Raw genomic sequence first — 14285 nt, 5'->3', positions numbered from 1 at the left:
AGTGAATCATTTAGTTAAGCGTCATACCTCCAGGGTTATTAATTAGTTTCTGTCGTATTTTTGATCACTTGTTCATTCCTACCCACTAGGTGATCATCAATTCATCCGTTTCTTTACTACGTTTATCATCAGTATGATAACTCGCAATAATAAACAACTTTAAACTCTGAATGCTTTATTTTTATTCCGTTTCTGGGTCACAGTGGCAAAGCATTTATGTTTGCCCTTTGGTGTTTATGGTCGTAGGACTATCTTATTTTAATCGATGCTTATATTAGAAGCTACATCGACTTCAGGAAAAAGATGGAGAATAGACATCATTTGCATCTAAAAAACTAGATAATTTTCTGACACTTATCTAGGAGACAGCAAACCTTTTGGTTGGTTGCTGATGAAAAGTACAACTCAATTACGATGTCTCCTTCTTGAAATTAATGCTTCACAGTTTATTTACTTGGTCATCTTTAGGCTCACTATCGTTCATTATTTATGTCAACCTACTTCTCTAATTCTCATTTTGATCTATTCAGTGATTAAGTGTTTGTGTTTTAAATGTGGGTACAGAGCTCTCAATTTTCTAATTGTATGGTTCACTGTATAATAAAGATCTTAAAAATCACGAGTCATAACATAGCGAGATGTGTACATACGTCTCATACGTCTACATTCATTGCCGGACGCATGTGGCAATAAATATAACTCTGTAAATATACATGTGCATTTAATCGTAACTGACTACGAGCCAAGAGTCTTTGTATGCCATGATCTTAACGTCTCCCCTCACAAGCTTTTGTTTATCTATAGGGTCGATATATGTATGGACATTAAGACCAACAGAAATAGATAAGAATATGTATATATATGGTGGCGAGAATATAATATACTGGTGAAACAATCAGATCTAAGATTGTGAGTCCTGGAATTTGGCCAGGAGTTCATTCATCCATATCACAAATCTATATATTGGGATTATAGATTATGTCGGTTAGTGGTAAAAACACTGAATCTTAAGCTATAAATCTAACTACTGTTCACGGTCCCTCAAACTACTTGACAAATTTATTTCGACCGCAGTAAGTTGTTACAGTTTTCTAGGAACATTTTAGTGTCACTTAAAGGTCCATAACCTACAGCATCTCCAGAGTCTAGGTACTTGTTAAAAAGAATTAACATAACCCCTCTTCCTTCTATTCTCAAGGCACAAATCTGAATAACCTGTGTTCAGAAGTCCACGGAAAAATATATTCCACATCAATCCCTATTAAAAACGATCAAAAACTTGGAACTGTACCCAAACAACGAAGAAAAAGAGCAAATTAATCAGTCGTTTTACACAAGTTTATCACAAAGTTATTGTTTATTGCATTACCAGTGTAGTGACAAATTTATGAATCATTTGGCAACGTGACCTTGGGTACACGTATGTTTGCATTTTTGCACGGATATTTCCATTTTGTTAGTTTCTAAAATTATATACCTTATACGTAGTCTACTCAGAATAAGTAAAAAACAGCGGAAAGTTGTTGTTCACTGTAAGAACAGCCTGTTGTGAAAAGCACGGTCAAATGAAATGAAAGTCATGAATTCTAAATGTTGATCAGCAGCCTGAACACGTCCTGCAAATCAAGCTGTCTATTTGTTATAGGGAGGCGGTCAGCTGCTTATAACAGGTTAGCATTTCTGTAGCTGTTTATTCATCAAACCACAAAGTAACCAGATCTCCCAACTTTAAAGTTGGGAGATTAAGGAAAATTTCACTGATTCTGGGGAGCTCCCATTAGAAACTTCACTTTTTGGAACAAAACCCTGGACTAGTGCAGAGTTTAGTGTTTTCCCCCAATCCGCAAAGACTTCGCGAATTCAAGAGATTGGGAATATTATTAATATTGACTTTGTTCACATTCGTTCGTTTATTTTCATATTAGTAGTCATAGAAATTTACTACAATCATCAGTAAAACTACTTTGATTGTTTCTGTTAATCTCGTTAGTGTTGTGTGACGTGGTGTTAAGAATTCAGCAGTTGCATATGTGTCAGGCCCCACATAGACTTGGTTATGTGCATCGTGTCGTTATCTACAGGTGGCATTTTCTGGACCCAACAACCAGAGTGCACACAAACAATATTGAGCTATGCGGTCGAAACTGAAAGAGTTTTTGCGACCTTATGGATCCAGAGGCCGACTATTATGGAGCCATAAGGAGGATTTCCTCTACCGTATGCATTACGATTTTAGAACCTCTGAACCTCTTTCTAACCTTGACAAGTTTTCGAACCATGTAGAAAAAATGTATCCACCTTAATTTTTTGGTTTTGTTCAATACACTTTTACTCTATACTAACTGTGTTGACTGGCTAGTGTTTCTCAAAGTCACTTGCGATTCGTTCAAAGGTCGTCCATAAATCATAGTCTCGACGTATTCCAGATGCAAATTTATTATTAAGTAGTTGAAAAATTAATCTAATCGCCTCTTGTTTTCCCTTACGACAACAGAAGTAGGCTTAGGTTAGCAACTCGTTAAACAGAAGCTTTGTGATTCCGAGGATCACCTTAGTTACTGTTCTTTAAACCTTGTTCAACAGCTTATCATTTCTCTAAGCAGGGACTGGCTGATCGTATGGAATAATTAAGTTTAGACCAAATGAAACGTGATTAAAGGCTGGACCTATTGATTAGAGAGTTCTGAAACTTCTAAAAGCTATTGCATATCAGTGTACAGTAATTTTCAAGTTTCGACGAACGACTCCTAAATTATTGTGTTGTTGGGCAATGGAGCAATGTTATAATTTATCAACGAGGCAGTGAAATTAAGGATAGCAATCCTTAAATTTTGGTGTGAAGTTCATTTACCTATATGGTTAAATAGCATTCTGACGTTATAACTGATGTCATTTTGTAATGAAAACCCTAACTCTAATTCCCAACCCTAACTTCTGGTTTTCAGTCGCATTCATAATTCTTCACACTAATCTACAACCCTCTTTTGACCCTAGAAAGTGGTAGGAGGGTCAGGTCATCTGAGCAGTCCGATTCATCTACTTGCATTCAAGCTGCCCATTGTATTCCTTGGTTCCTCCGAGATGTTAAGTTTTTCATAATCCAGTCAACCACTAGAAGAAAGAAACAACGGAAGAGTAAGCAGCCTTGTCTGACACCGGTCTTCACTTGGAATGCAGCCGTCCTCCATACACGACTTTTCAGTGTAGTCGACCGTATGAATTCCGTATGTTGACAATCTTTTCAGCTACTTATTACATTGTGTTGAAGAACGTTCCATAAGACCATCCCATACACACTGTCAAACACTCCCATAATCAAGGAAGATGGTGTACAGTGACGAGTTCCGTTCACTTGATTGTTCAATAATGATCTTTAGTGTCGCGTTTTGGTCTGTATTTGACCGATCCTTACGGAATCCGATCTGTTGATCTCGAAGTTGGGCGTCTATTGAATTTTTCGTTCGGTTCAACAACACTATTGAAAACGTTTTCTGGTATTGATAGTAGTGTGTTGTTTCATTAGTTCTCACACTCACTGAGATCTTTCTTTGATATCTTGATGAGGTGTCCTTCTTTTCAGCCTGTTGACACTTGTTCTTCTTATCAAATCTTTCTGATTAGTATTTCGAGCATCTTTGCAGTTACTCCTATGTCGGATCCTGCTGCTTTCCCACTCTTAATTTGTCTGATATTCATGACGATTTTTTCTTTGTTGGGGTGACAGCTATAAGAAGGTCTGTGTGTGTTGCTTCGATGTTGGGTACATTCAGTGGGGTTTGTTTATTTAAGAGTTTTTCAAAGTGCTCTACCCACCTGTTCCTCTGTTTGTGAATCTTAGCGATTGACTTGCCTTCTTTGTCCTTGACTGGTCGTTCGGGTTTACAATATTTCTCTGCTAGTTTCGCCGTTGTGTCGTATAGTTGTCTTATATTTCCTTCTGTTGTGGCTTTCAACTATGTCGTTGCTAGGTGTTTCACATATTTCTACGTGTCAGCTCTAATGCTCCTGTTCACTAGCTTGTTTGCTTCAGTGTGTTCCAGTTGTCCTCCATAATAGTTTCTTTTAGTAGATCTCGTAATGATTGGAACCAATTGTTGAGAACTGTCTTGAATTCGTCGACTTTGTCAGTATGTCGAAGAAAGGCAGTATTTAACCTTTGTATAGCTGTTTCCCCAGTTTTCCAGTGTTTTTTAGCTTTAGTTTGATCTTGGCCACAACCAGGTGGTGGTCTCAAGCTATATCAGCTCCTCTCCTGGTTCTCACATCTTCCATTGTCCTTCTGAAATTCTTAGTGATACTATTATGATCTATCTGGTTCTCCGTGATGTGATCCGGTGAGACCCATTTAGGTTTGTGTATGCGTTTGTGTGGGAGTATAATTCCACCTATAACCATTTCGTTGAATGCACATAAATTCGCAAATCTCTCACATTTCTCGTTTTTTTTCTTGTAAACCACGTCGTCCCATGATATCTTCATACCCAATGTTGTCCATTCTGACTTTGGTGTTTAGGTCTCTCTTCAAGACTGTCAGGATCTTTCCTGAACACTTCGCTATGATCGATTACAGCTTCATGAAACTGATCTTTGTCGTCTTCGTTGCAATCATTGGTGGGTGCATAACACTGGATAACATTCATAGCTGCGTTCGCCATTTCAATCGCTCCTGATAACAAGCTAATTACATCTAAGCAGCACTGATGGCATAGCCACACGCATCCGGGTCTACTATAACTTGTTAACACTGCAGGTATTTGATTAGTGCAAACTTCATGGTACGCTTACTACACTGCATCTCACTATCCACCGGGTATCGAAAACCTGGGCGTTAACAATTACGTTCTTTACTCTATCTAGTCATCTCTCGAAGATTTTTCAAATAGATTGAAAGAGAAAAGGTTATATAGGCAAAAGCCGATAACCATAAAAAGATGGGTTAAAATAAAAACATACCATGAACAGCCAAATCCAAATGTGCAATAACTGAAAATGCTGCTGTATTTAAAAAGAATACAGGTTATAAACCCTTTGTAAGAACGATATTTTTCAAATGCTTTAATTGATGGTAATTCAATTAAACTGAAAAGTCTTGATGGGTTATAAACGATCGGAATTACAAAAGTCTTTTCAGCAAGGAAAAGTACCACTATCCTGCATATCTGTCAACCCTAAAATTATCCGACTAAGTTCATCGGTCATGCGCAAGCTCGTTTCTTTTGCTTATTGATCGATGTTGTCTTATACTGAAATAGCACAGAAATCTACAATCTCTAAGAGGGTTAAGAGAGAGCTCTGAAGACAGGACGTTAATAGGTTTAATCCAGTAGGTTGTTGAAGATTGTGAACCATCATTTAGTTCCTAGTTCTGGCACATTGAAGTATTGACCCGAGACCGAACGGTTGCAATCTGCACACCTCCCCCACCTTCATTATCGCAGTCTTATACTGTGGTGTTGTGTAGAGAGCAATGTTACATAGCTTATTTACTTACCATTTAATTAGCAGTTGAATATCTCATTAGGTATGTAACTAACAATATGTCTATAAATAGCAGACAAACCATCTGTATTTCCACTAAGGCTAGGTTGCCATCCTGTTGGATGCTATATAGCTCGCAAGTTATAGTGGTATTCATGAATATAAAAATCTGTGCAACGTCTTGCTCAGTCCTACCCGTTAGTTTTTGTACCAGTTCGCGATATAAAAGTTAGTTATACATCACTGGTTGCATGTTGGATTTAAACCTTATTCTATCAATTGATTTTATGCAGTTTATCTATTTTCTCTTTGTAGAAATTCCAGAAATATTACCTAACTTTCGGTTTTTAATACAGTATGGCAACTTGGGATGAGGTGCGAAAACTAGCTAACAAACTCAAAGAAACACAAAATCAACCTAATATTTGTAAACTATCTGATAGAACATGGGTCGATATTATAAAACATTTAATGTCTGTGAATAGATTAAAACTGGTTTTCTCAACTGATGGGCGATCATATTTAACTCGGAACGAGCTCGATAAGGAAATCCGAGATGAAGTTGAAGCACATTCTGGTAGAATTACACTTACGGAACTAGCATCAAATCTTGATGTGGATTTCGATATCATTGAATCAAGAGTCACTGAATTGATAACCTTAGATGCACAAAACAAATCGCCTTGTCGTTTGATCAGTATACCTAGTGAAGTTGTCAACAGTTCATATGTTCGACGCGTAGCTCATGAAATACTTGATCGACTAGAAGAGCATGGCCAGACTAGTATTGGTGAACTAACTGTCATCTTTAATCTGCCTACAACATTCTTATCGAGTATTATGCAAGAGTATCAAAGTACTTTATTTCATGTACATAAATATGGTGAGAAGTACTTTACAGATACTTTCCTTAATGCTACTAAGGCGAAAATTCGAGGTTATTTTACAGGTGTTATCCGTCCTGTTACTTTAAGTTCAGTTGCTTCAAAGCTTCAAGTTCCTGAAAATTTAATTAATAGTATTGTCTCTAGTCTTATCAGTACTGGTCGATTGTATGGTAATCTGATTGCCGGTCGTAGTGGCTTCGTTCCAAAATGTTATACTTATGCTGAGGATACATACATCAATTCATTTTACTCTCAGAATGGATATATTGAATGGAACTACTTAAAGCGATTGAATATTCCTGATCCAGGTTCATATTTAAAGACTAAGCTTCCGAATGCTATGCATCTACCAGGTCTTACGGTTAACACATTAATAGTTGATCAGTTAAAATCTCTCATTTCAGGTGTAATCCGCGACGTATCTTGGATAGACCTATCCCATTATATTCCAAATGGGTTAGATTCAAATGAAAGATCGGCACTAGTAAACCCTCTGTTAAAAGATGCTCCTGTGAAATTACTTGACACATATTTAATTGCTGACAAATTTATTGAAAGCTGCGAAGTTTTTCTTGACACGTATTTAAAGAAAAAGGCTCAGACAGCTTTCCACCACGAACATCATGCAATCCTGTCAAGTCCAACTCAACAACAATCCGTAGAAGTTAATACACCTAAACAAGTAGTTACATCGTCCAAAGGTGGATTTGGTTTTGGCGCACGTGAAATTAAGACCAAAAATGTTAAGAAAAAGTATAATCCAAGTAAACGTAAGACGGGCAATCCATCAACCACTACTGATTCAGAAAATAACTTTCCTAGTGGCATTGGTGATTCCCAGTCACTAACTAAAGATCTTTTTGCTCGTTATGTTCTCATGGACGACGTTAGAAGTATTTTGTCTTCACAGTTACCAAATGATGTGCCCAGTGAAATGATTGACCAGGTCGCTGATATGTTGGAATCTACTTTACAACAGTCATTTATAAAACATATTGGTTCACTGATTTCACCAAATGCAGGTGCTAACTTCGATCGTGAGAAAAAGTTGCAAACACAGGAAGTGGTTAATAGTATGGTTCTCAGTTTGCAGGTAATAAATTTTTCAAGCTTTTGATTACAACTGACTGAATAAAGATCGCTTTAGGTCAGATGGCTGCTTTGTTTTCGTTTGGAACCTTTTAATTGTAAATTGCATCAAACCCTTCAAACAGCTTGCTTTAGGAATATTTGTCTCGAGAAAAATGTGTTTATATTACGAATACAGTTATCAGCGTTTCCAAATTTATTATGTTGTAACGTAATTGCCATTTTTACTCAAAGATTTAGGTTTTTAAACTCAGGAATCTCCAAGCTTAACCGAAACACTATTCATTGTGTACTTTCCATCAGTTCCCCAGAGAAAATCAGCATGAAGATTATCTTTGTATGAATGTTTTAAAGTTTCGTCATAGTAACCGTATTTTATGAACCTATGGTTTTCTTCAGTTGTTCGTTTAGGGTTCGGCATAATCCAGTATCTCTTTAGTCTGTCATCAAAATTGATAGGTTTCTTCGTTTTATTTGTTCGTTAATAAAGCTCTTAATATAACAGCGGCCGAACAAATATATATATATATATATATATATATAACACTACATAGAGTTTTATGGCTTCACGGTGTTCGAACGGTAATAAGTGGAGTATATTTTTCCTTTTATTGCAATTTCGTAGTGCATTCTTCCCACAAAATCATAATTCAGATATTTCGCACAACCGAATATTCTCCGTGCTTAATAAAAATATATAAACTAGGGACCGTTAACAATCTCTTATAGTTGTCATTATTATCATGTACATTTACTTTTATCTCTAAAGCCGAACTTTTCATTTAATATTTCAGTTGTTAGAGAGAGGAATCTCTTCAATAAATCGTGATATCCTAAGAAACCAATTATTAGTTCATCTTCTGAAAAATTATGGTATGCCTATTCTTCGGCAGCTATGTGATTATATTTCCTATGAATTCGGAATTCCATGGCCTGAGTCGACAACTAGTAAAAATGATCTCTCAAAAACAAACTCTTCCGATTCAACACAAAATAACAATGTCAAATCAAATATTACAGAATCATTAAGCATTGAATCGTATCATCGTCTCCTAGAACTGTTAAAACATACTAGTTTACCAGATGCAGTTTCAATAAGCAGTGCTATACAGCAAGTTTTGGACAGCTTTAAAGTTGGGCAAAATAATTTAACATCACTTAATGCATTTTATACTTCAATAAAAAATTTATCAGTTGACGTTCTCGGTTTGACTATTTCCGTATTTCATTCATCTAATAGTCATAATAATAAACGAGAACGAGACGAACGACTTAAAGCTAATGAATTGGCCATTCAAGTTGAAATGCAACTCAAGGAATCAGTATGTGATGCTAAAATTAACAACGATTTATTAAAAGTTGCAACAACTGCAACTTTAGCAGCTACCTGTTTATTTGCTCAAATTATTAATGGTTGGCCAGTGACAGCACCTGGAAAATGTGTACCTGAGTTGATCGATTGGTTTTGTGAAGCATTAAAATTTAAAACTGAATTGGAAAGCAACAGTAATGAGAAATCGAATTCACATATCACGGCTTTGAAAACATTACAGGCTTCAAATGTTCTCGACGATTTGAGTAAATTGGCTAATTATATTTCGGAAAAGGTGCGTTCTGGAAATGTTTTTGAAGAATCTGATATACAAGCCCATTTGAAACATATACTTGATGTAGGGATTCAGTGTAGAAAACAGTTGTATGCATGAATAACAAAGAAACCTTACTTTTATTTTGCTGTTATTCCAGTTACCAGGTTACTTTTTGTGGTGTTTCTCTACTTCATTTAATTATTTCCATATTTTGACAATTTATATTTCACATATTCATATTTTTGAGACCTCGTGAGCTATTTTTTTCGTTACGTAATCCTTGGCTGGCGTGTAATTTATCGATTACTAAGTACTTCTGTTATCCACTTATTTAACGACATTTTAGATCTATTATAGTGGGACTCGTGTTCATGGGCTATTGGATGAATGCTTGGAGTGTTTATGACTGTTCATTTAAAGTATCATAAACAACCTAGTAGCTGGTACAATCGTGTATTGGTCCAAGGTGCCACAATTCACGTCATAATAGTGATATATGTAGAGCAACGTTTTCAGAATAGTAATGTTGGTGACCGTGAGGAATATATAATTCGAAAATGAATGAAATCGTGAAATAAAAAGTGTGAAATTATAGTAAAACTCAAAATACATCTGCATTAGTTCGATAAACATCATGTTATGCCAGGTATAGTATCAAACCTTTGATTGCATCGATTCCGCCCAGGAGCTTTACATATATAAACTCTGCTCATTTTAGAAATCAGTGACCTCATCAACTAATAACGTTTCTTAAACCTTTTCCCAGTCTATGCCAGCCACCGTCGCACGTCACGGTGGATTTTAGAGCATTATTTATATTGTAGAATATCAAGTAACCGCGAAAGGTAAGATTTAATCGAATCAGCAGAATTTACGACGACCGAATAAATTGTTTTCGTTGCGTTAAGGTAGGAAATATTTGTTACACTTGAATATTTAATCACTTACGGTTAAAAAGTAGTGTATTCAACTGATTATGTTGGTAGTTCAACTGTTGAAGTTGATGTTCTACTAGTTTCACTTAATTATTGCTTTTTGACATGATCAGTTTCTGCATTTAAATGTAAGCTTTCCTTCCATATGTTTTGACATCGTAATCTCTAAGAACTTAACTCGTTATAGGTAATAAAGAGAGATTATATGTTGATGATGAAATTAATTTGATTAAAAAATGTGTGATAACTATTCAGCGGGTTTCTGCTTTTGTGTACATTAATCTTTATTTTATTAGACTTGTTCATTAAAATTAGTTGGGATCATAGGTGAGTTGTTTAGGATTAAATATTGTATCCAGTTAACATCAGAACTTAATATTCATTATTGCAAAAGTTCTTCATGATTTGAACATATGTTAACTGTTGGTTTATAGTATCAAAAATCCTTTCAAATATACAAATAAAAAGTTCAAACTATTGTACTCCACATTGATGACTGTCATATTTTCTGTTTTCAATACGTCCAACCGTGTGCACTTTCGTAAATGTGTTACCATGGAGTCTCAAATATGACCCCATTTCTGTGTTATGCTTTCTGGCTTTAATCAATGTTATCGAAAGGAAAAAGTAGCAAAATCACATTTAGTACGTTAAAAGGCAGCTCATGATTAGTACTTAAGTAATTTACACACTTGACTTTCAACAATCTGACAGCATATTTGAAACATGATACACTTCCGTTTAATCAGCCTATAGCAAATCACACGCAATTGAGTTTGTTCACATTTAATTTGGTCAAGTCATTTTGTATGAACAGGTATGGTTGAGCATTACTCACTGCCTACGCATTTAATCACGCTGCTAACCGTTTAATTGATTCGATGATTCATCCACTTCTTTATGTATATATATGTCCATTTATTCATGTTCATTGCTCTCTCTCTCACTCGTACTCATATTCGCTGACTCTCTTGCCTTTCGGCACAACTCTTTCATGCTTGTTTGACGCACCTGTAATTTTGGATATCAGTGTATGGTCCCATAACAAACACAATCAACACTTCGTTTTCGCTTTCTGATTAATATACCGTTGGGGCGTTATCTAGTGACGGTTATCAAGACGAACTGTATACGAATTTTAAGGATTATATAGAATACCAACCACCACAAGCCTAATAATATCACTGACCTTCAAACGAAATGCGTGGTTTTTCTACACATACTGTAGTTTATAAAGTGCTTCTAAGTGTACTCTATCTACACTGTGACCTATGACTTTTCTCCTAAGTGATGTTCTCAACAACGGCAAATTGTAATATGACCATTGTAAAATTAATAGTTCTGGAAGATTTATGAGGAAAACCAATGTCGATTCTACTCTCTTAGGGTGGAGATACTTCATTAAGTCATCGCATCTCAGCAAACTGGTGAATTGAGCTATTAAGAATTTGTTGAGAGGTAAGGACTGTCTATAGAGATAACTCGTTTTAAAAATGGATGTACTCATTTGGTAGCTAAAAGTAGTCCTGACTCATTTGTTGTGATTTATTTCGTCAACATATGAGTAATAGATGTTATGAGACATACCGGTATAATAATGAGAAAATTTTTTCAGTTCGTTTATAAATGAAATGCAGTTTCTACTCCATTGATTGTTGATGTAAAACAACAATTATTGAAAATGATGTTGGTGACAGGTTTTTAAAGTGGTTAGTCTGGAGAGGTAAATAACTTCCCAAAATAAATAGTTCTAAATCTTCGACATTGAAGCTGGACTCATCGGTTTCACTAGACAAACCTCTAGCTGAAGGGCTTGGGTCAAGCATCCGTACAAGGACACGTTTAGATACACATCGAAGTGCTAGACGTCCGTTGTTATCCTCCCGATTTTGAAGTCCAAACTCCTCCGAATTGCCAGCTTATCGTGTGGGTTACAAACTTATCTTCAGGGTTCCAAATACACAATAAATAGTAATAGGCCATCCAAAAGTGTTCAAGAAGGTCATTTACGTTAGGGAAAATGAGGTTTTAGTATTGTACACTGGAGAGGCCCACTAAGACACTCTGTAGCTTGCGAAAAAATGAAGTTTACCCTGACCTTAAAAGGTCGTTTAGTTAGATATCAAGTCAGCGAATCAGTGGACGATGACTCGATATCTAACAGTTTGAACTTATTGATGGGACATCACTCACGAAAACTATTGAAAGTTTTTGAAAAGCCGAGGCATTCGACATCAATTTTCACCTTGCAATCAAGGATGTTCGTCCATCTGTCTATCGCTGTCAGCAGGTTGGTTATACAAGAGTAATTGTGGTGTTTGAATTAACTGATGATTCTTTTGTACTTGTTGATTGCTGGATTTCGAATTCTAAATACAATTCATTCGTTCGTGCTTGTCTAGTACTTCTTGATTCAATTGCGTTATTTCGGGGGTTCATAGTTCGTACTACAATTCAAATAATTCGAAACATTAAATTGGCGTCGCGATGGAGCCTGTGATGGAACTGTTGGATATACATTCAGATTTTGGTGCTTTTGAGGATTATTTTGAAGGGTCTGAAATCTGGGCTATGACCAAGGAAGATGATGAGGATGTTAATATTGTAGCACATTTCCTCACATTCATCGGAAAAGAAGCATACAGCTTATTAAAAACTCTGGCTATGCCGGGAAAGCCTATCTCGCTTCTTTATACAACTCTCAAGGAACTGCTGCTAGACTATGTTAAGTATACAAATTTCGAACGCAATAAAGGAAGATTTTGTAAAGTGATTCATGAGGATGTAAAAAATTCCACTACATTACTACGTCATTCCAACCCAGTGCATACTCAATGCTATGCAGATAATTCATTGAGGAGTTGCAATACATTTCACGAAGATGGGCACAAGTTTAGTCAGTGTTTGTCCTGTGGCATATACCACTCTTTTAATTCATGTAAATTTCGTAATTCTAAGTGCTTTAAATGTGGTGATATTGGACATATTCAGTCAGTCTGTAATACTAATGTTCATCTTATTGCAACTAATATTAAGTCTGGTAATTCTGATGCAATTGAGTCGAGTATTCCTAATGATCATTTATCTTTATCATCGATTTCAAAAGACAGTGCAGAGTCATATAGCAGTTCGGAGTTAAATGAAACTCAGAATCCTTGTGAGACAACGGTCTCTGACCAATCAATTTGCCAGAATTCTCATGCTATTGTACCAGGTATGGCTTTTTCTAATGATTCACATATTTCTGATGAAATCCCTTGCAGATCTGAAGAAAATATGTTGAGTGAACATAATTATGATCAAAAACCTGATGTAGTTTTGATGGATGCTGACATTTCTAATGATCCTTTGCTCTGCAATGACATTCTTAATAAATTTGAGGAAACTATTTCAGAAGAATCAAAACTTGATGTCATGACAAATATTATTTGTCCTCATAATGCATTTGTTTCTTGTGGGAAACTTGTTCAATGCGAAGCACAAGTACTAAATGACCTCGATTTTGATTACAATTCCGATGATTTCATACCAACTGCTGTTCATCCTTATCACAAATCCACTTCCAATGTATACTCCAATCAATGTAAGAAATATGTTTTAAATGAAGCCACATCATGCATAACTTGGGGATATAAAGATCCAATATTATTTCGTGGGGGAGGATAGTGTTGAAAAATATATGGTTCGAATTCTAGATATTAATGATTTCATTACAAAATCGACATGCTGATTGTATACAGTTTCAGGACCCAGGTGAGTCTGTTCCTATTTCAGTTGTTAATTCTAATACTAATGAGTGTATTCAAGATAATACATAGTTCTTATCCAATACAATGTCGGACAGACTCAGGATGAACTTAATAAGAAGACGTACAATCGATCACAGACACTTATACTCCTATTTAAGCTGTGGCGGATGTGGTGTTTGAATTAACTAATGATTCTTTTGTACTTGTTGATTGCTCGATTTCGAATTCTAAATACAATACATTCATTTGTGCTCACCTAGTACTTCTTGATTCAATTGCGTTATTTCGGGGGTTCTTAGTTCATACTACAATTCAAATAATTCGAAATACCACAGTAATCCTACTTGAAACCATGTTGTTAGGGTGAAGAGAAATTTATGTATAATGAACAGTTACGTAGACCTCCAAATATCAAGGACATCATAGTTTTTGAGGGTATTGAGAGGAGTGCTACCGGGCAGCAGCTTGAAGGTTTCTGAAAATCGGTATAATGTGCATCAGCTTCTAACTTTCTGGGAGTACAGTATGGCTTAGCCAGTGCGGTAATACCACACTAGA

General features: G+C 35.9%; 1 protein-coding gene across 1 annotated transcript; it reads left to right on the top strand.

Annotated features, from left to right (window-relative positions):
• Positions 1-1202: 1202 nt before the first annotated feature.
• UFL1_2 (E3 UFM1-protein ligase 1) lies at positions 1203-14082 on the top strand. Its single transcript, XM_051211602.1, has 4 exons — positions 1203-1420; positions 1991-7458; positions 8249-13192; positions 13242-14082. The coding sequence occupies exons 2-3, from the start codon at positions 5836-5838 to the stop codon at positions 9158-9160; spliced, it is 2535 nt and encodes an 844-aa protein (XP_051071681.1). The 5' UTR covers positions 1203-1420; positions 1991-5835; the 3' UTR covers positions 9161-13192; positions 13242-14082.
• The last annotated feature ends 203 nt before the right edge of the window (positions 14083-14285 follow it).

Source organism: Schistosoma haematobium, chromosome ZW (assembly GCF_000699445.3).
Source record: "Schistosoma haematobium chromosome ZW, whole genome shotgun sequence".
In the NCBI taxonomy this organism is placed as follows: domain Eukaryota; kingdom Metazoa; phylum Platyhelminthes; class Trematoda; order Strigeidida; family Schistosomatidae; genus Schistosoma; species Schistosoma haematobium.
The sequence above is the reverse complement of the archived record's forward strand: the minus strand, read 5'-3'. Positions and strand labels throughout refer to the sequence as shown.